This window comes from Oryctolagus cuniculus, chromosome 5 (genome assembly GCF_964237555.1).
Source record: "Oryctolagus cuniculus chromosome 5, mOryCun1.1, whole genome shotgun sequence".
In the NCBI taxonomy this organism is placed as follows: Eukaryota; Metazoa; Chordata; class Mammalia; order Lagomorpha; family Leporidae; genus Oryctolagus; species Oryctolagus cuniculus.
Window position 1 is genome coordinate 122,099,562 of NC_091436.1, and position 23,743 is coordinate 122,123,304.

At 38.2% G+C, this 23,743-nt stretch overlaps 1 protein-coding gene across 3 annotated transcripts in view; it reads left to right on the forward strand.

Annotated features, from left to right (window-relative positions):
- PTCHD4 (patched domain containing 4) overlaps positions 1-23,743 on the forward strand; it is a 219,744-nt gene that overhangs the window by 38,863 nt on the left and 157,138 nt on the right. For all 3 annotated transcript variants that reach the window (XM_051854648.2, XM_017345172.3, XM_051854649.2), the window contains one exon: positions 18,970-19,450. In XM_051854648.2, the coding sequence (XP_051710608.1) occupies positions 18,970-19,450 (481 nt within the window). The remainder of the gene's footprint in view (positions 1-18,969; positions 19,451-23,743) is intronic.

The window sequence follows — 23,743 nt, forward strand, 5'->3', positions numbered from 1 at the left end:
TAATATTCTTACGAGTGACTTTCCAAGGAGCATTGTCCAATATCTAACACATGATTTATGTAACTAAAAAAAAAAAAATCCAGTCCCAAATAAGAGATAAATGGAAGGCTATAAAAAGTGAATGGAAAACATGCTTCTGAGAAGGCAGAAACCACATAAATATACTCAATGCTCATCCAGCTACAATTTTAACGTAAAGAGCAAAGAATTAATTTCCTGAATTCCATCCATGTGCTTACAACTTTCATGCTTTTCCTTCTCTATTGCAGACCTGACATTACAAGTACCCACACACCTGAAGGTAGAATTTCAGGAAGTATGATTCCTTTAAGGTATATTTTCACTGCTTGGGAACTATGAAAAAGCCAGGCATAAGGGCTGGTGTGTTGTTTGCCATGGGAGCAGCACAAGCCCCCACACTACACCCATAAGAAAAAGTGAAAGCCTGTATCACTTGGAGAAGAGGTACAGCCAGGGCAGCTCTCCTGAGACATTTGTTGTAGAAGTCCAGGTTGGGCAGATGCTGATATGGCTGGTCTTAATTGTTGGGGATAGAAAAGGAACACCAGCTTCCAAAGATTATCAGAAAGAATGGAAAGAATATAAAACATCATATTTTATTCGAGGGGGGAGGGGGGCTTCAGGCTTCTTACTTCCAGCTTCCTGCATTCTCCATGAAAATCAATGTGAAAGATGCCCTTAATTGCAACATTTGAGGAGTAGACCTTTTGCACAGTGGTTAAGACAGATGCTTGGGACATCCGCATCCCATATCAGAGTGCCTGGGTTCAAGTCCCAGCCCCACTCCTGTACCACTACTTCCTAATGCAGACCATCGAGGCAGCAGATAATGGCCCAAGCACTTGTGTAATTGCCACCCAAGTGAGAGACCCAGATTAAGTTCCAAGCTCCCGACTTCAGCTAGGTCCAGTCCTGGCTGGTGTGGTCATTTGCTGGCTGGTGTGGTCATTTGGGAAGTGAACCAGCAAAAAAAAGATTCTCTCTCTCTCGCTCGCTCTCGCTCTCTCACTCTCTCTCTTTCTCTCTCTCAATCTCTCTCTTTTGCCCTTTCTCTTCCTCTCCCCCCCCCCTTCTTTTCCTCCTCCCCCTCCCTCTCTGTCTCCCTCTCACTCTTTCTGCACTTCAAATGCGGTTTTTAAAAAAGAGTTTAAAAATCACAGAGTTCCACATCCACACAGTTCAGGCAAATGGAATTTCCATGATACTGTGAGGAAGGTTAGCTAAGTAATTTCTGAGATTTGATTCACTTTGGTGACTGTCAGCAGGTTTCAAGCTCTGGAATTTCACTTGTAAATTCATTCCTTTGTGTAATTATAGCTCTGCCTTTTCTTCAGGGAAAAAAACTATTCAGAAAGAAAAGATTTTCAGCTGATGATGTACACTCTTTGTTCATTGCATGAATTTTAAGGAGATACTCCATGACAGGCAATTGCAATACAATGTTTTTTATTCTACCTTAAAAGAGCTTTTTTAAAAAAAAGAAACAAGAATATTGAAAATATCACATAATAATTATAATCATCACAGGAGTAATGCAGAAAATACCACAAGACTTCAGGAGAAAAATATTTCTTCAACTTTTAAAGATTCTTGAAAAATGTTTTGTCATTTGTAATTTTTTGTGTACCACATATAAGAAATTCTCTTGCAAATAAAATGACCTATCTCGAGTAGTTATAGAGTCTTTTTTTTTTTTTTTTTTTTTTTTTTTTTTTTTTTTTTTTTTTGACAGGCAGAGTTAGACAGTAAGAGAGAGACAGAGAGAAAGGTCTTCCTTTTTCCATTGGTTCATCCCCCAGTGGCCGCCACGGCGTTGCGCTGATCCGAAGCCAGGAGCCAGGAGCTTCCTTCTGGTCTCCCATGCAGGTGCAGGGCCCAAGCACCTGGGCCATCCTCCACTGCCTTCCCGGGCCACAGCAGAATGCTGGACTGGAAGAGGAGCAACTAGGTAGCCTAGCACTCTTTTCATGACTAGTTCCATCTTTACAGATGCCTCACTATGAAACAAGAAATCTGTGAGGTTACCTTTAAGGATTTTCTTTATATTATACCCAGAAGAGGTATGTGTGTGTGTGTCTGTGTGTGTGTTTAACAATCACATTCCACTTTTTCAATATTTTCTGTAATCTGTCATTACTATATGCTGAACACATGGGCCAAAGAAGTCCCTGCTTCCATAAAGGATAACCAAGTCAAGGGCAGAGAGTGTGTTGCTATAAAGAAATACAAAGTTTCCACTAAAAAGACAAATCCTTCATCTGGAGGGTTTAATGGGATGCAACTCCAACTCAACTGATGGGAATTCCCTATCAAGGCACAGAAAAAATATTCCAACTGAAAGTTTTTCTCAGGATATGATGTTTTAAAAAAAGTTATTGTGTGATAGTTAAACAAATATAAACAAATAGGCTGGTATCCAGTATAATTCCTCCTTTGTTAAACTATTTTTCCATTCTTTGTTTAATTTATTTATTGGTGAAATATTTCATCAATATAGATCATATTACTAGCATGTGACATTGTTTTGCCTTTTTGTGAGTTTTCCAGAACTCGATTTTCTTAATTCTTACAGATGCTTTCCACGGCTTCTTATCTTCTGACATTATTCACTCTCCCTGCACTGTAAAATGTTACTGCTGAAGTTTTTGTTAGACATAACACCTGTTTAAACCTAGTAATGAAGAATCTGTTCAAATGGAGACTTTTGTGATAAGTGTAGGGAATGATGCAATGGGAAAGAGAGTTTGGGCTAACCTCTGAATGCAGACAGGGAAAGTGGGGTTTGTAGTAAAGGAGGAGGATTCACGTTATTGAATGGAAAAATACTGAGAGGAAGCATCAGGAATAATGGGAGATTCTACCAACAGCGAACTAATAGGATTGTTGCTGATGACAAGCCATAGTGATCAGACATCGCCTGAGAAATGGTAGATGAGAAACTGGATTAGATAGCAAGAGTGTGTGTATAGGGGTGGGGGTCTTGCTAAATTTGTCCTAGTAGAATTTTTGCTAAAATTGGATTTTACAAGGAAGTACATAGATGGGTCTAGAAGAGGGTTCAAGAGCCTGACTAATATTTAATCAAGGAAAGAACCTTTGCCAGTGTCCCTGCTTATTCGAAGGAAAGGAAAGACAGTCTCCTTTCTGTAAACCATGTAAGTCCATTTTCTTGTTTAGTCACCTTTTGCTCATTTAGGACCAGCTGAATCATCTGCAGGGACGTGGTAGTAGAAGAGGTTTGCCAAATGGTGCCAGTATGTAGGCATTAAATGAAGGGACATTCTATGAAAGTAAAGCAAAGCAAAGATTAGTGGTTGGAAACCTAATTTCTGAGTCCAGAGGGCAATCAAGAAGACTTCTAGATGTTAGGCTTGAAGCATATTTATTATATAGTGAACTAAGGGTGACAGTGACAATCTGAGACATTTTCTGATTTGCAGTTTGATCGTCAGGTGTTCTGGTGAACATTCTTAGTGGCCCACACAACAGAAGGCATGAAAGTTGCCTGAACATTATTGTCTTGAAGTTTTTTAAGAATTATCCAGAGTCAGTTTGCAGGGCTTTGAAAAAGGGAGACTTTTAATTTTTAGTGCTGGCAAATCAGGAAAATAGGAGAGCTATTGGAAACATTGATTTTTAGAGTTTTTGTAAGCTATTAGAAGAAAAGAGAATTCAGTTTACACGGAAATAACAGAATGTTAAAGATAATGCAAAAGACTAGAATTTAACACTCACTAGGATGTGCTATAATTTTCTGTAGCAATATAATCTCCCCCATTTCTTCCAAATACAATTGGAGTAAAATAAGTCTAGCCACACTAAATGTACCTGATTACTTACATAAGTATAGCACAAATAGTCATTGCAACATGGGCCTTTTGTTAAAATTTGCTTTGCTGAAACTTTTCATAAAGGGATTTCAGATTAGACTTTTAAAAGACCCAAACTTCTAAAGCCAAGCCAGGAACTTGCACCAGACTTCACCTTCAGCACCAATAAATTTAGGTGAATTATTTTCTTTTTGAGGTCCCCAAGATCAGCTGAGAATTCCTACTTCTGCTGGATGTGATCTTCCGTACTTAACTGTAATGTCTGGAACCCTGTAATCCAAGCTGCAGGCTGATTTTTCCAAGTTCTCTGTCATCATTAGCTCCATAAAATCTACCTTACTTCCCTTAAACCTTTACACTGTCTGGTCTTGTGTGATTTTATGCATCATTTTCAAGTATGACATTACAGTCAAAACCTTGATAATATAACCAATATTCTCAATGTTGTACTATTACAAGAAGAATAATTTCTTCTTCAAATTATGCAGGTAGCTATAATGTTTTGAAAATAAGACTGCTCAGTAAGAATTTCTGCATTCTTAATAAGTAACTGTTTAATCACAAGGATACTTTTACGAAATTGCTGTGTTATAAGTAGTTTAAGAGATATGAAAGTTTTCTTTAAAACAAGAAAATAAAACATTAAAGAACCAATAACTTTTCAAGCAAAAAAACCATAAAAGCTATATTAATCCTCATCAATTAATTTAGTCCCATATTCTTGCTCTGCTTGAGCTTTGGCTCGCAATTTTATCAATCCATCAGGTTTTCCATTATTTCTAGAAATTGTTACATAGTCCAGTGGCGTGGTTTCAAAGTTATCAGAGGTTTGTATTTCATAGTAGCTGTCACAGCCTCTTTCATAAATCTCTCAGAAGATGTAGCATTTGGCCATAAGTTGATTGCAATGCTTCCTGAGGGGAATGCAAGTAAAAAACTACCCATGAGTGCAAAAGACTTATAATAGTCAAGGTTAAGTATCTTGCAAAATCTTGTTTGAAAAGAAAATTTACTTATTTCGAAATATACAATATTTAAAATAGCAACTATATTATGACTGAAAACATACTAGGATATACCAAATTTCTAGAAATTTCATTCACTTTCTGGAACACTTATGTTAACACCATATACTCATACAAACATAGCATAAAGAATGTTTATAATCATTTCTTTTAAAAGAAAGAGTGGCAAAGAGAGAGACACAGAGAGAGATCTTCCATCTATTGATTTGCTTCTCAAATGCCTGCAATAACTGTGGGCTAGGCCAGGGTGAAGCTGGGAACCTGGAACTCAATCTGCATCTCCCAGGTGTGGCAGGGACCCAAGTACTTGAGTGATCACCTGCTGCCTCCCAGGGTGCACATCAGCAGAAAACTGAATTGGAAGCGAGGCAGGGCTTGAACCCAGGCCCTCTGACATTCCAAGTGATAACTTTGCTGCTGTGCCATCAATGCCCATCCTCTGGTCTAATAGGATTCTTGCTGAAGACAGGCCAAGATGATCAGGCATTGCTTGGGAGACAATGGAGGATGAGGAAGTTAATTAGATATTGAGGGTGTAGGTTCTTGCTCAAACTGAAGCTAATAAGGAAGTGTACAGATGGACCTGGGGGATGTTTCAGAGGCTGACTAATGTTTGCTCAAGGAAAAAAATCTTTGTCAGTCTTTAGCCTCTGTCTTTATAATTTTACTCATTTATGAGCATCTCTACCCCGATGATTTGCATGTACATAAAACTCAATATATAGAGCTCAATTCCAGTTTCCCCAATCCCACACAAATGTGGCCTTCTGCTCAGTGAAGGTCACTGTTGCCCTCTAGGTTCCTGAGCAGTAACTGTGGAGTTACAGTCTACTTCTCCCCTCTCTCCTTCAATTCTCACACTGAGTCACTTACCAAATTCTCTTAAATATTTCCCATCAGCTCATTTTCTCTTCTCTCTATTGTCACCTGTTTAGGAATTATTTCTCAACCTAAATATCTACTAGAGTCTACTTGCCCATCTTCCTGTCAGTGCTAGCATATTATGTTACCCAACATGTCCATACATGTACATGTTGGGGAATTCTTCATTTTGCTGCCAAAGGGAATTTCTAATGTGTCCATCTGGTAAAATTAAATACATTCTATGACAATTATTTCAAATTCCCTAGTGCTATAGAAAAGTTGCTCTGGTGTCTCTGTTGGATCATCCTTATTTCCCTTCCTGGATGAGTGAGTGTCAGGTTGTGGGTGAAACTGCTGTTTCACATCTGGAGCCCTGAGTCCATTCCTTTCCTCCAAAGCCTAGCTCAATAGTTCTGTGTCAACAGCTCTCACGAAATCCAGGGAGCTGCCAGTCCCATTTCTAAGGGAGGGTTGTGTTATTATTGGTTTTTTAAACAAACCATTGACATAGCAATATGCATTTCAAAAACCGCCCCCAAATACCTGCTTATGTAACTAATTGCAGTGGCTTCAAATAGCCCTGATGTTTCAGTCACAGCAGACACCCACTTACCAAGTTAATCATGCTTCCACAAAGCACCTTCCTGTAAAAGAAGGTGGTTAGATTGTTTTCTTTATGTAATTTCTCTAAAGAAGTGAGACTCTCACCTTATTCATGAGATGTGACATAGTCACCTTGAGTTCTCTGGCTAACTTGCAAAATTATAGGGAATTAATTATGTTGGGGTATGGGAGAGTGACAGTGATTTAAGGACAATGGACGAGCCTTTTTTACTTTTATACCTGTAAAATTGATTTGTATCAAGTGCTCTCCAAAACTAGATCTTTAAGAGTGTTAAAGATTAGAAGCAATGTCTGTCTACACTTTTATACTTGTATTTCACATGAGTAATTTTTTTCTGTCTCTTCACTTTAATATATCGTCATTTAATTAGGACATATCATCAGTGAGAAAATAAAACTTACTAATTTATATTAACACTGCTTTAGAAACTGTTTTTTGACATTCTAGCACAAACATCAGTGATAACTATCCCACGTTACAGAAAATCAGAGCATTTAATATCTACAGTAAGCATGAAGTACTCCTCTTATACTGAAACAGACATGTTTAAATCGTATGCTACATATTGTTGTGACAAAATTGCATTTCTCTGAATAGGCCAGTAGGATGTTTAAATAATGACACAGCAAGCAGCAAATGAAACCAAGCATGTTTTTGTAGAACCACTTCATCTGGCTTTTACATATTACATTTTATAAATGAAACTTAGAGATAGGTGATAAACGAGGGGACCTAAGAGAGTCTCCTTCACATTCCCCTCAAGTGCTACTAGCTACAGAAGAACCCTTTAATGGGGAGACTCCTGTATTATGCAATTATGAGGTTTGGTTCTTAAACTTTCATCCCATGATTTCGCCTGTAGAGAATATCACAAAACTGCAAAATTCTTCCCACTATGGAATTTGTCAAAACCAGAGCCACCATCTGTTTGGTGCTTGGAATAAAATCAGGTGGTACCACAGACATGTAGACCTGACTCTGTGTCCCAGTGGATCCTGGGATGTCTAGATGAGGGAGGGTAAATTCTGCAAACCCAGTTGTCCCAGCAAGGTTTCTCTAAAAATGAATTGTTTTCCAGATTAGAGAAAGCCCACATGCAAGTAGTCATTTGGAGTATATAAAAGGAAAATTTGAACTATTTCTTTAGATTTACATTAAAAATAACAGATACTTACAATCTGTCTGGAAATTGCATTGTCCTACAAGCAAACTCTACGTCATCTAGAGAGTTGGAATTCCAGGACTGGAACAGAGAAGGTTAGGATCTTTAGTTCTTGAAAACTGTCTGTACTCGTAGTGTAAAGCTGAGGGTGATGGAATGTTTTTAGTGTCCAGATATATCATCTGTTTTTATTGACTTTATATCACTCTCATTCTTATTCTCCTCTCTCTCTCTCTAATAAAAATAAATAGCATTCTAAAAATAAATAAACTCAGTCATTCAGCCATCACTTTGCAATCAGCTAATAACTATTGATAGTGCCCTTACAAATAAACATACAGAGTACTTTCCCTTTTCAAATATAAAAAATCTTAATTCTCATAATAAACTTATTAGATAATCCCATTGCTTAGCTAAATAAAGGTCAGAAAATCTAACATTCCAAAAATCGCATCAGCACTAAGAGGCTAAGTCAAAATTCAAGACCAAATTCTCTGAACTTTAAAGTCAAATCACTATTGCTAACCATATTATCTGCAAGGCCAAAGTGGTTTTGCCATCACTTTCATGGCTAACAAGTCATGTGACTAGCAGACTACAGGATGGACCCTGCCTCTGAAGAACAGCTGTGCTAAAATTTTGCTCTTAAAAAGAAAGGTGGTGCCGGCACCGCGGCTCACTAGGCTAATCCTCCGCCTAGCGGCGCCGGAACACCGGGTTCTAGTCCCGGTCCGGGCGCCGGATTCTGTCCCGGTTGCCCCTCTTCCAGGCCAGCTCTCTGCTGTGGCCAAGGAGTGCAGTGGAGGATGGCCCAAGTGCTTGGGCCCTGCAACCCATGGGAGACCAGGAAAAGCACCTGGCTCCTGGCTCCTGCCATCGGATTAGCGCGGTGCGCCAGCCGCGGCGGCCATTGAAGGGTGAACCAACGGCAAAGGAAGACCTTTCTCTCTGTCTCTCTCTCTCACTGTCCACTCTGCCTGTCAAAAAAAAAAAAAAAAAAAAAAAAAAAGAAAGAAAGAAAGAAAGGTGGTGATTTTTAAAAGAACAAGAGCTTGATTATGAAATTATGAGAAAGTAGGGGTCAAAACCCAAGTACTTAGCTGGCGCCGAGGCTCACTTGGTTAATGCCCCACCTGCGGCGCCAGTATCCCATGTGGGTGCGGGTTCTAGTCCCGGTTGCTCCTCTTCCAGTCCAGCTCCCTGCTGTGGCCGGGAAGGGCAGTGGAGGATGGCCCAAGTGCTTGAGCCCCTTCACCCACATGGGATACCGGGAGGAAGCACCTGGCTCCTGGCTTCGGATCAGTGCAGTGCCGGCTGTGGTGGCCATTTGGAGAGTGAACCAACGGAAGGAAGACCTTTCTGTCTCTCTCTCTCACTGTCTATAACTCTACCTAAGACTGATAGTGAATAGATATCTGTTTATTCAGAAGCTCTCTTTGAATGCAATGTGAAAAATAAACATCGGATGTGCCTTGGGGACATCTCTAGGAAGTAAAAATTGTCTCCAAGAATCTATCAGCCCTCCAGAAAATGTTCTTTGGAAAAAGCCCAGGTGTGGGAATCATTTATTTTCTTTTTTTATTATTATTATTTATTTTTGACAGGCAGAGTGGACAGTGAGAGAGAGAGACAGAGAGAAAGGTCTTCCTTTGCCGTTGGTTCACCCTCCAGTGGCCGCATCGGCCGGCGCGCTGCGGCCAGCGCACCGCGCTGATCCGATGGCAGGAGCCAGGTACTTCTCCTGGTCTCCCATGGGGTGCAGGGCCCAAGCACTTGGGCCATCCTCCACTGCACTCCCTGGCCACAGCAGAGAGCTGGCCTGGAAGAGGGGCACCGGGACAGAATCTGGCTCCCTGACCGGGACTAGAACCCGGTGTGCCGGCGCCACAAGGCAGAGGATTAGCCTAGTGAGCCGCAGCGCCGGCCGGAATTATTTATTTTCAGGACAATATATATTCCATAAGATCTGAAATTCCCCCCAAAATGTATAAATCAGTTTGGTAAGTCTTGCTTTAGACAAAGCTGTGAGGAAGGCAAAAAAAAAAAAAAAAAAAAAGCCACACCCCTACTTTATAGCCCATTTCTGTCCCCAAGGCACATCTGATGTTTATTTTTCACATTGCATTCAAAGAGCGCTTCTGAATAAACAGATCTCTATTCACTACCAGTCTTATTTGCAGCAGCATCCACCTCTGAAATCAGACAGGACCCCCTAAAATCTACACAAAAATGTGGCTCTTTAAAGTTCCCCAGAAGTGCTGTCTGGGGTGCTATCGGAATTTGGGATGCCATACAGTTTCACCGTGGGCTTATTACTAAATCCCCAATATTAATAAGCCCGAGAAGGTTCTTGCCTAATATTTAGAGAAGAATTCTAAATACCGGCACAGATAATGAGCAGCATGGTACATTTTAAGCTTTTATTTAGTGCAAAAAATGCATAGGAGAGTAAGAGTTTTATTAAGAGAGAGATAAATCTGGGTTCATACTGAGCACCAGGAACAAGCCACATGGAGGAGCAGCCAGCCCCCTCCTGGCAAGAGGCCAGGGAAGAAGGGAAGGGGTGGACACACCATGTCCCAGGCTTTTAACCAACTTCCAAAGGGGAGTGGTTAATTAACCTGATTGGCTGGTGGGCACCCAGGTATAGGCAGGTAGGGGATGAGGTCATACAGGGGAGTGGTGAAGGTATCAGGTAGGGCGTGAGGTCACATAGGGGCATGGCAAAGGCGTGGTCTTCCAGCTCACAAACCTAATCAATTTTAACCTATATGCCTGCCTACTTCACCTCCACCCCATCCCCACACATGGACACAAAAGCTATATATTCCAGTGGGTCCCCAAATCTCAGGAATACCTCCATGCCTGTTCTCCATTCTAGGTCTTTGGACATGCTGTTTCTTCTGTTTAGAAGACCATTCTTCCCCATGTCCACAACCAAATCCCCCCCTTTCACTTAGATAATTCTTACTTGTGTTTCAGGTCTTAGCTAAGATGCCTCATTTTTGGAAAGAATTCTTAGCACTTTCTAGGTTAGGTGATTCTCTCTCAGGGCCCTCTTAATATCTTGTGTTAACAAGCATCCTAGTACTTAACATATTTTTTAATGCTTGCCTCCTTTCTTATCTTGCCCACCACCTACTTCCCTTTACCACCTACTTCACACCACAGCCATAGGCTCTTGGAAGTATAGAACTGTCTGTCTCCCACTCTGTGCTCAATATCTGTTGAGCTCAGAGAATGTGCTCACTGAGTATTTCTTGAATGACTGAATGATTCTTTCCTTTTTATCTATTTCTTCTATGTGTCACAACCTTGGATATCCCCACATATTTGCACACTGGCAGCTCATACAGATACCCACTGTGCCTTAGCTTCTGAGCTTCCCTAACTTTCCATTTCTGGAGGATACTTTAAGCTCTGCTCAGAGGGTTGCCCATGTAGGTTGTCAGTCTGCTCTTCTCTGCCACCCAGGTGCTAATGGCCCAGGTGTCATACCTCTTGTGCAGCCTGTAGTTTTAAACAGAGTTTTCAGAAGGGCACTTGTTTCCCAAAAAGAAAAGCTATAGTGGGAAGACTGAAGTCCTCCTACTGAAGGGGGGCACTAGGGCACTATACATAAGTCTTACCGCAGTCCTCAAATGCTTCCACCTGAGTGATGGCCAACTTCTATTATATAGGTCAGCAGCAGAACTCAGATTGTTTGTGATGTTAGATTTGCCCTTGAGTAGTCATCGCCATCCCTCTGTGAAAGACTCACTTAAGAATACAAGAATTAAAAGTATTGTTTTTATGTAAATTTTGGGACAAAAGCAGTAATATGAGCTATGAAGAAATAAAAATCTATTTGATATGACTATCATTCAATATAGATGCCCATTTTACCTCTATACATAATTTATAAATTTGTGTAAAGATTTTAAATAAAGGGGAAATAAAATGTATTTAAGTTATTATATTATAAGCAAATTGATAGAGAGGATATTCATAGAAATCAGGAGATAGGGGCATGTATTTGGCCTAGTAGTTAAGACGCCATTTGTTACACCTACATCCAATATCAGAGTTTTGGCTGTGCTCCAGATTCCAGCTTCCTGCTAATGCGCTCTCTGGGAGGCAGCAGGTGATGGCTCAAATTGTTGGGTCCCTGGCCCTGTGGGAGACCTGGGCTGGGTTGCATTCCAGGTTCCACGCCCAGCCCCACTCATTGCAAGTATTTGGAGAATGAATCAACTGGTGGGGTCTGTTGCTCTCCCTCCCTCCATCTCTCTCTCTCTCCCCCTCTCTAATAAATAAAAAAATTTTAGATAGGAAATCTGAGACAAAAATGGCTTTTACTGCATAAGAAAGAAATTATTTGAGCAACTGAGAGATCATTTCCATCTGGGTAAAATGGGATAAATTCCTGATCTTCTTCACTTTGAGACAAATTCTCTCTGAAGGTCTCTCAAATAAAGAGGAGATACAGCAACTTGCTCCAGATGTTAAAGATTTTTTAGAAGCTTCTTGTTTCTGTAGAAATGAACACAGGTCATGTCATGTTTCCCTTTCTTATTATTTCTGGTCTACCCCCTACCACTTAGGGAAGATTTCTGTAGCAGAATTTGTAGGGTCTAATGACTTTATTATAAATAAATCATTAAATTCAGAGCAAATAAGATCTTTAGAGATAATATAAGTCAAATATTTTGTTTGGAAGATGAGGGATCTGGCATTCAGAGACATTAAGCAGCATGTGCCCTGTCACCCTGCGGTAGAGTAGGAGAACCAGAACTTGAAACCAGGTGTCTTGGCCCTGTGCTCTTTCTGTCATTCTACAGACATTTGCTGTGAAGTGTGGAAGAATCTTAGATGGGTAACTGAATAAGTTAATATCATTCATACAAATTAATAGGAATATCAAAACCTTTTCTGAGACTCTTTGAAATACTGTATATTTATTAATGCACTTGATTCTCAGAACACTTTATGAGTCTGATCTGAAACACAGAAGTGTAAAAGCATTTGCACAATTTGTTGAGGCTGGAAATGTAAGAAAAACAGTTGATTCTTGGGTCTGTGTACATATTGCCATATTGTATTTCCTCTCATAAAGTACCTAAGTATTTGTGTAGTTGTATTGGAGTCAGGAACAGTAGTCCAGTGATTGGCTGTGCTACATTGTAGCTGTACAACATTACTTTCATTGCATCCTCTGCAGTGGCCCATGCCCTCACTGGTGACTCCAGGCTGCTGTGGTATAGCATTTCCTCAGAAAGTGACTGAAAGGGTTGCTGAAGATCATGCAAAGAAAGTTCTTAAATTTTGGCACTGAGTCTGCCACATGTGTCAAAAACTCCAGCCAGCTCTTAGTTGATTAGTATGCTGGAGGGCACTGTTAAACTTATTTTATATTCTAGTTGGTGAAAGTTGTTATTTCATTTCAACAACACAGAAACTTTGTTTTTAATCTTCTTTGGAAACAAAATCTGAAATATACCTCTACACTTTCCAGGATGAGTAATGTAACAAAAATATCCCATTCATTATTTAGGGCATTTAAAATGCTTTAAAGTCTTTATTTTGAAAATAACGTTCGATTTTCTTAACTATTGTGTCAAGGTTTTCTTATTATTTTCTTGCTCTTGCTAAATATGAAGCTCTCTTTGGAAAATCCAAAACAACTGATTGTTTTGTTTAATCCTAGCTTGTGTATACGCTTGACATTGGGAATTCAGCAAAAAAGATATTTTAGGAAATAAATATGTGGAAAAATCTTGAAACAAAGCTTATCATTCCTTTAACAATATCACCATCGACCATGCACAGAAAGATTTTCTTTTCAGTATTAAAAGATAACTGGCCATATGAAGTTTCTAATTATCCTTGTAGTGTCAAAAATCTATGAAATCTGAACCATGGTTTTCTTGGCTCAGAGCCATACTGCCACATTATTTTTCAGTTGCAGAAAGTACTTGAACATCACCCTAGCATGTACAGTGTTGAACAAATATTACACTTGCTCTCCTATAATTTCAAAGCATCCTCAAGTATTTTTTTCTATGACATTAATGTCTCCATCCTTTCTTATCTTTTTAAGAACTCATTTTCTCACCTCTGAGAGTTTAATTTCCTTTCTACTGTGGAGGTGTAGTTTGGGTGGGAGTAATTTTTAAAACTACAAAGAAGAAAACTTAAACTGCATGAAAATAAAGAACTCAAGAATTCTTTTTTCCAGCATTACTGTGGTTGAAGAGATAATGTAATGAGATGCTTTATGGCCATGAGATAGCATCATGACCTGTAATTCCACTGATTCACCTTGGAGTAATTTGCCTACATGAGGCTACCACAGCTGACATTTATTCTAATTCTGCATCAGGAACGGGAAATGCTGCAGGGACTTTCCAACTGAGCTCTTTCCTTTAGAGTCACCCCACTACTCCCTGAATTGCTTTCCACAGTGCAACAGAATGCTCACTCCAGAAGGTCAATCAAGTTACTCCTCGGCTTAAAACCCACCAATCATTTTGTTTTGAAGGAAATTTGAGTCTAACTTCGTAGTGAGCTTTCATGGTCCTTACTGAAGAAGCCATGCCCTTTAACCTCAAATCCTATCCCTCACCTCAGTTCCTTGAACACCTTGTGCTGCCTTTCACCACTAGCTCATGACACATGTAAATCCTACCCTTCACCCCACAAGATTCCCTTGGTCTCCTTGTCTGTTGATAACTTACTGCACAGGCTTCATGCATAGTAGAGAAGGAACACAAACATATTTTGGAGAAATGTTACATTAGGCAAAGAAAATTGGAAAAAAAAAGTATTAATTTTTAAATGTGCCTCTTTTCATCTGAATTCTTACTGTCCTCAGGTACTTTGAGCTGTCTCTTATGTTTACTGATCTTAGCGAAATAGTCTCTCCAAATAACCTGTGGTTAGTTATTTACACACCCCAAGATGGATTTACTGAGTTAACAAATATTATGGAGTGTTTATTATAAAATGGGCTGTGTTCTAGGCATGAGGAAATTATCCAAGAGCAAAACAAGAAAGCTGTCATCTCTGAACAAGTGTACATGAGAGCAAAGGAGACCAAAAATGAGAAATTAATTGATTATCTAAGATTATTTCTGATAGAAATCACTAGGAAGAAGAAGATAAAATAGGATTATGCAATGGAATGTTGTGGGGAAGATGTTCCCTGTAGCTCATGTGATTTAAATTGTTTTCTTTGAGGCTAACCCTGCAAAATAGCAAGTAGTCCTGCCTATAATAAAAAATAGAGGAAAATACTCCAGAAAGAAGGAACATTAAACACAAAGCCCATGAGGTAGAAATTAAGTTGATGAGTGTAAGAAGTAGGCAAAAGGCCAGAAACCCTGGAGCACAGTTCATAAGATGATTGGCAGGAGCAAGGTCAGAGAGCTTCTCCAGCAATGGGCTACACAATGACTTGCAGGCCTAGGAGGTGGTTCCTATTCTATTCCTCATGCAAGTAAAATTCAGTGGAAGCTTTTAGGTAAAGAAATGATAAGATCTCATTCAGAATTATATAAATAGGCTCTGTCAGCATTCAGAATAGATAAAGAACAGACATAGATGCAAGAATATGGGTGAGAGATGAAATCATCTTGCATTAATGATGTCAGCTCAGGTCAGTGAAGCACTAAAGTAAGAGCACATCAAAAACAACTTGTTACCATCTTGTCATATTTTTACTTTAATATTTATCTTCATTGGAACATAAAGCTGACACGCACTTGAAGGAATTTCAGAATTTGGAAGCACTTGAATCAATGAATGCATTAAATGGTAGGTGATTGCTTTAGTGGAGAAGAAAATGTCAAAAAACAGATCTGCAGGTGAAATAAGTTTTAATAACAATGATCATTTAATGGGGAACAGGAGCCAAAATGATTTCCCAAAATTCACCCCCCTTTGGATTTTAGAAATGACTGGACTTGGAGTCAGAAAGCTGTTAGAACCCTGTTTTCATCACTTTGACTAACAAATTGCCTTCTCTACGCCTCTAGGTTTGCTCATCTACTAAACAAACAACCCTATCATGTGAGTGGTAAGATCTGGACTAATATGAAAATAATCAATTCATGACTCTATAAGCTATAATAATATCATTTCTGACACTCACATTTCTTCAGTTTACTTCATAGACGGTGTTTTCATAGACTACTGGGGCTGAGAAATGTCTTCAACATGCAGAACTGTACTCATATACCTGTATCTGCTTACTTTATAGATGAGAGCTAAAACATAGAAGGAGACATGAACCAACTCTGAGCTTTTTATCCAGTTATTGGGAGTTACATGCTCCAAGTAAGGTCACATAACTCCTAGTTAAGCATTTTCTTCATTAATCCTACCAGACATCTTACAACTACAAGAAAGTACTGCCCAGAGAATATTTACAATATTTGTTATCTTCAGTCTTTGTTTCTCTTAAATGCTAGCATCTAACAAATTCTTCAACCTCTTCCCTTCACAAGTGGGAGAATTTCTCCATACAGATAATTTATAAAAGGGTATTTCATAGGACTATAATGAGTTGTACTTCATTCATAACATGTAGACCTTTAAATAGAACTTCTGATTCCAGGTCATTTAATAACCTTATTTACTTTGTTCTAGTACATAGAGTAGAGAACAACATAAACAAGAAATTTATTCTTGTTATTTTGATTTAAATGGAAAAAAAGGACAAAAGCATAATTTTATCAAGTATTTTTGGGAAAATGGAAATTTATATATCTTCAGAGGAGTGTTAGCAGATAGCCCAATCCAGTGAATATCTGTTTTACATAAGTCTTATTTGCCTTCTTTAAATTTTGATTTTTGTTTAAACACATTATCAGCACCCTCTTTGATCTACTATAATCTTTAAGTGAAGGATGCATAAATCTTTATGGTGCCACTGTGTATCCCTGAGAAATCTTTCTGATGACAGACATAAGAGAGATAGAGCTGTACCCTCTTAAGTAAATAAAGTATTTAAAACACCTTATCTTTCAAATAATTGGAAGCATAAATCAACATCAAAAGATTTCAAAGGATCAAAATCAAAATCAAAGGATTTCAAAGAAGTGGAAACAAGGTTGGAACTAAAAATTACACCAAGCTTAAAATGAAAATAAATGAATTTAGCTCAGGAGAAATTATTAGAAGAGTAGAAATTGTAGTCCACAGTATCTCAGTTTTGGGACAGGATTTCTATCTCTGTCCTCAAAGTTTGCCTTCCTCTCCACTCATGATTCATCAAAGCACCCCCACAGGACTTAATCAGAAAAGAGTCTTGAAATTACAGCCAAAATTTTAGCTTGACTTTTATAAGGAAAAGAGGAAAACTGCAAAGAAACAATGGAAGTAGGACATTTTTAAAAATACAAAATCCCATTCTCTTTATATTAATATCACATTAACATAAGAGTTGATAAAAATAAATTATCTTAGGGTTTATTTTAAAAAATAATTATATACTAATATAGTTTTAATGATCTGTGACTATTTTAAAATATATTTTATATGAGTGAACTTGAACATCTTTTCATATGATTATTATTTATAGCCACTGCCTATATTCATACTGAACTATGGTCTTGCTTTTTGAAAGACTCTTTGTTCAATGTAGCATGAAGCCTTTGACTATAATGTAAACTAAAAATGTTATCCCAAAAATAATAAATAAAATACGAATTTAAAAAAGAAAAAAACAGAAAAGAAACTTTAAATCAAATATATTTTTATTGAAAAATATATTTTTATTGAGAGTCAGTTTAATGAAATGGAATGAGTATATTTAACAAGTAGGGTTAAAATGGGTGTATGCAGTAACTAATGATCCTACTAACAACATTTTTACTTTTTAAACTTCTCAAATTTTTGTGGTTGCAACACACTTTCAAGTACCAGTGTTGTCATGGTACACATTAAAAATAAAAATACAAACAGATGCCTTACTTATAAATGTCTGGACTAAACAAGTATACAATAATTACTATACCTGTGCAGTAGATGCCTCAGAGTTTTATGAAAACACCCATAGTCTATTGCCCTTCTGCACAGTCCCCTCTAAAGAGAACTATTTCCGGTTCTGATTTAATTATTTATATCTTCATGAGATAGATATATTCCCTGATCCAGCAACACAGTCTAGTTGTGATATAAATTTTCTTTTGTATTTGTTCTCACCCAGTACCTGCAGTATATTTTCTGTGGCATACTCCATCTAGCATCCTGCCATTCTGTTCAATATCCTGACAACCAGTGACTGAAGGGCAGGACAGTTGTGGAAAAATTAAATTTCCACATTGATTGAACTTTGGTGATGGCTATCACGAATGTCTTCTCGAGTGCTGAGGCATGTTAGATGAGAGTTACCGCTCTGAACCTCTTTAAATAACTCTATCCACCTATGCACACATCAGAAAGGATTGCTTTGCTTGCCAATTGCCTGATCTTAAGATCTTGCCCACACTTCCTTTGTCAAACTCTAAAACTGAGATGACTTCTGGCCGCTATGTGAGTCCTTCAAAAATTTCATGGAAGAGTGAAATTAAAAGATAAATTTGTTTTGGTGCAAAAAAAGTTCATATGGTTCACACAAAATGAATATTGTGGAAAAACTATGCCTAGATTTTAAAAACTTTTTCACTAAAATAATCTTACCCTTTAAGTCCATTTTTCCACTACTATTTTGAAGGTTCCATGTGTCTAAACATGTTAGCAGTTTCCTTTGAGGAATCTAACCACTGTCTTCTACAAGAAATGATCGACCTATGTCTGGGGCAGGTATTTGTAGCAAGTATTGTAATGAGTAAACAAGTGCTCACATCCTATTTAGGAAATGTTACAACACCATTAAATCAATTGTAAAAATCAGTATTTTTTATTATTTTGCAATTGTTCTCACAGAATATAAAGAATAAGAAAGAATATTCATGTCAGTGTATATTTCTTCATGGGTTGTCTGGTATAATGTCCAGGTTAGCCCTAGAAAATTTAGCTTATATTTACAATCTAGATGATTATTTTAAGTTCTTGGAATGTTGTTGGCTCATGCCATGCTTCAATTTCGGCTGAAACTGAATCATAAAACATGGTCCTGCACTGATAAGTTTAACAGATTGCTATAGAAGGAGATGAGGGAATCGGGTTATAGGTGAAATCGAAGTAATAGTTAAGTAAATTTTTCTATGCATGTGGCAAGTTTTGTATAGCTTCATATTATCCTTTGCATCTTTTCTGATCTGAATTATCATGCATGATAGCCCTTGTAGCTCCAAAAACTTGAATATAAATTCTAACTTGCCTCTCCACCCACATCACTTCCACAGTTACAAGCACCTACCTCTGCCTTCCTTGTGCTCCTTCACTTAGGGTAAGAATCTGTTCCCTGCAATGTGCATCCTTCTGGTAACTTAAGTCTCCCCTTTTTCTGTTTTCAAGGATGGGAGGAACAGTTTTATTGGACACCAACTGGGAGGGGTAGTGGAAGTGCCAAACAGCAAAGACCAGCGGGTCAAGTCAGCCAGAGCCATTCAAATCACCTACTACCTCCAGACCTATGGCTCTGCCACCCAAGACCTTATAGGGGAGAAGTGGGAGAATGAGTTCTGTAAGCTTATGAGGAAGCTCCAGGAGGAGCACCAAGAACTCCAGCTCTACTCCTTAGCATCCTTTAGCCTCTGGAGAGACTTTCATAAGACCAGCATTCTGGCCAGAAGCAAGGTCCTGGTGAGCCTCGTGCTGATCCTGACCACAGCCACCCTGTCCAGCTCCATGAAGGACTGCTTGCGCAGTAAGCCCTTCCTGGGCCTCCTGGGGGTGCTTACAGTGTGCATCTCCATCATCACAGCAGCAGGGATCTTCTTCATCACGGATGGAAAGTACAACTCCACCCTGCTGGGAATCCCGTTCTTCGCCATGGGTAACTATCCCTCCTTGTGGTAATCGGATTCTTACCGGTTTGGGGCCAGGTAGTACATTTCTTGAATTCTCAGGTGGATATCTGTTTTAACTTTGTGTGTCTATGTGATTATGTAAAAGTTCACTTAGGATTGTGTCTGCTTTCACCGCTTACTGGCCTTCTTGAGAAAGTATGGGATGACTAAATTATCTTCCCATTTAGTTTAATGCTGTGAAGTATTTTTAAGTTACACGACACAGGCATTCTCTATTCAGATTTTTCAAAAAGTGTAGGTCAGGGATTATGCGAGACCAGGTGGATAAGATCCAAGACTTACTTCAAACAAAATTATTATGTAGTTCATATTCATGCCAAACTTAAGTTGATACTAGTGAAGAATAAATAACATGAGATGAAAATTCTGAGACTTGTTGGTATATCCTCATCTCAAAGAACTCCTTAAGTAAAATTCATTAATCCATCTCAAAAATTTTGTACAGAATATACTCCATTCCCCACCTCTACATAAACTAAAACCTTCTTATTGTCACTTAGGTGAATATTCCAATTTATTCTTTCTCTGGAAAAAATAATTAATGATCATATCCAGTCAATATTGTCCCTTTTTGTAAATTTTTCTCAGCCATCTATAAATGGTCTAGAAAATAGTAAGTGCGTGTGCGTGCGTGTGTGTGTGTGTGTGTGTGTGATTGTGTAAAAGAGAGGATAAAGTTTGAGAATAACAATGAGTGGGACCTCCGCAACAAGCTCATATGTTTTACCAGAAAAAGAGATGATGCCAGCGATACCTATGGTACTGAAAAAGAGTCTTTCAGGTGTGATGCATTTCCCTCTGTGTAGCAATTTACAGAATGAGCTGGAAACGGTCCTAGGTGTTGAGCAAGAATCTTCAGCTATAAAATAATTGTTTTTCACTCCACATGTTAAAATCAGCTCTAAGTTACAGCTTATTAATAAATTAAAAATATGTAAACATGAGATCAAAAAGTTTTCTAGGTGACTAAGACCCCTTGTTTTTTCATCTTAGCAAACACTTATGTGAATACCACCGCAAAGCAGGCTGCTAATATAGGTCTGGGAATAAAATTTAGTTTTCTGTGAACTCAACTTCATTGTAGAACTGTTAAGTTATTTCATCTCACTAAGCCTCAATTTCTTCTTGTATAAAGTGCAGATAACAATGATCCCATCTTCAAAGAGTTTTTTAATGTAACTGTATAACCAAAGCTAATAGCATATAGTAAATACTCAATAATCATCAGCAACTTTTAGTAGTTAACTTGGTATATTGAGTGCATTAGATTCAGTGATAAACAGGAAACAGCACTAGCCTTCTAGAAATTGAGTTTTCCTTGATTTTGCATTTCTTTTCTCAGTGCATATTCATATTGTGAATAAAAAGTGCTTCTCTTCTTTCCAAAGAACTATATGAATTTTTTGTCATCATTAACAATAATGAATCTATCTTTGAACCATTAATACTTGCTTTGTTTTATAGATTCAGTTTCATGACTTGAAACAAGATTTTTAAGAATCATAAAGCGTGATTTACAAATGACACGACTCACTCAAGGTTGAAAAATGAGATACCTTATGCCTACTATGGCTTTTTCTAAAATTGGTGGCAATGGGGCTGGTGTTGTGGCATAGCCTGTTAACCCACATCTGAAATATGCACATCTAATATGAGGGATGGTTTGAGTCCCAGCTGCTCTATTTCCAATCCAGCTCCCTGCTAACATGTCTGGGAAAGCAGTGGAAGATGGGGTGACTGTTTGGGCCCCTGCCGCCTACACTGGAGACCCAGAGTTCCAGGATCTTGACTTCATCCTGGCCCAGGTCCGGGTATTGCTGCTGGACGATCTATACAGGGGTTTCAGAAAGTTCATGGAAAATGGGAGGAATAAGTTGTGGAGTGTGGGGCAAGGGAGGGAACCAGAAGTTTAGTTTTGTCTCCTACATTAGATATACTCAGTAAGCAAGTATGTAAATCAGGTTCAGAGGTAAAATCTGTAAATTGGAGTGGAGGTAAACATTTCAGATTCAAGGCATAGCAAATACTGAAAGCTATGGAATCTGATAAGATTATATAGGAAGATGCTTGGGGATTGAACTAGTAGATAGAAGATTCTCTCTGTCCATCAAATAAGCTAATAAATCTTCCAAAAAAATTTTTAAAAACTAATTAGGTAATGGAAAGATTTATCAAGAAAAAGTAGAATTATATGTTCAATAGTATATATTGAATTATTTGTTCAAATAAGGAGAAAAACGGTCTCTTCTAATGCAGGATTATAACATAAAATATGACAGGCCAGGATGGTGCTTTTACTCCTTAAACCAGTAACAAGAACACCACAAGCCAGAGAGAGGGAAAAGTCCAGAACATGCAGCATACAATTTGCATCTCTCCCGGGGAACTTTCAAATCATGAATTTCAAGAAGACTGGTTAATTATTATTCTTCCATATTCCTAATATTCAAATTCTTAGACTATTTTTTAAAAACAACAAAAGACCTATATACATATATTATTGAAGACTTTTAATCCAGCAAGTGGGAATTCGTTTTATCATGTTTTATTTTAAAAATGATTATAGTAATATAGATGGCAAGACTGAGAACTGGTGAAATGCCAGTGGGTTAGAAAAACCAGTGTTTTCATCCCAGTCTTTCTACCAACCCAATGCGTTTTATTGAACAGTAACATCTTATTCTCTTTGTTCTAGTTCTTCATTCATGAAATAAGAATTTGGACTCTTTAGTCTTAAATTTTGAACACCATACAATGTTTTTTCATTCTTTCAGTGAAGTTAGAATTTCATCATTCCTTTATAAAAACCTTTAAGGTGTGTATTATCCTCAAAGCTTTAATTTCTAGTCTTCTCTGTCACCACCTTAAGTGTATGTGCGTGTGTGTATGTGTGTGTGTCTGAAAGATTGAGAGAAAGAGAAAGAGAGAGAGATGTGAAAATAGGAATAAAAAATCATATCCTGGCAGGTAGCATATTGTAAGGAACGTAGTAAGGCAGCATATGGTATTGAACATAAATAGAGCTTGGTACATATAAGGGGTCTTCAAAAAGTTCACTGAAAAATGGAATTAAAAGTTAAGTTTAGTTAGGTACAAAAAATTTTTTAAACTCATGCATAGTTTTTTCATGATATGCATTTTCCATGAACTTTCTGAAACCCCTTGTATAGATCGTCCAGTGATACATGGCACACTGAATTACAGGGTGAATTACTGGTTGCATAGTGTTAAGACTACATACTGGCCAGCCCCGTGGCTCACTTGGCTAATATTCCGCCTGCGGCGCCAGCACCCCTGGTTCTAGTCCCGGTTGGGGCGTCGGGTACTAGTCCTGGTTGCTTCTCTTCCAGTCCAGCTCTCTGTGGCCTGGGAGGGCAGTGGAGGATGGCCCAAGTGATCGGCGCAGCGCCAGCTGTAGTGGCCATTAGGGGAATGAACCAACAGAAGGAAGACCTTTCTCTCTGTCTCTCTCTCTGTCTCTCTTTCTCACTGTCTAACTCTGCCTGGTGACTGCATACCCAAATTTAGTTGTATAAAAAGGGGAGAAGCCCAACTCTTTAGATGAATGGCTATTTCTTTTTTAAGATGTGTACATTTATTTATTTATTTTCATCTAAATTTAAACTTATTTAAATTTAGTACATTTATTTATTTTCATCTACTTGAAAGAACAGAAAAAGAAAAAAACAGAGACAAATTTTCCATCTATTAGTTCAATCCCCAAATGCCCAAAATTACCAGCGCTGGGCTAGGTTGAAGCTTGGATCCAGGAACTTCAATCTAGTCTCCCAAATGGGTGGTAGGGGTCCAAGATCTTGAAATATCATGCACCGCCTCTCAGTATGCATTAGCAGGAAGCTGAATTGAAAACAAAGTAGCCAGGACACAAACTGGCTTTCTGATATGTGATGCAAGGGTCCCAAGTAGCAGTTTAACCTGCTATGCAACAACACCAGCTCCTGTAAGCTTCTATTTCTATACCCATCTTTTTAAAAGGATTCCTTTGATGAAGTGAATATTTATTCCATATGCATCAAGATTAAAACCATTCATTCTCAAAAGTTATCCCTGAGATTGGGAATGTGACTTCTGGTGTCTGTTTATTCAAACTAAGCAGGATCACTCACCTTATCTTTGACCACCTTTCTTATGTACTCATCAGCTTGTTCTTTTATATGGCCAGTCATCTACTTAATATTTCCAATGTCATTTTAGATGAGACTGTTTCATCAGTAAATTTGTATTTTTCAAACTATATA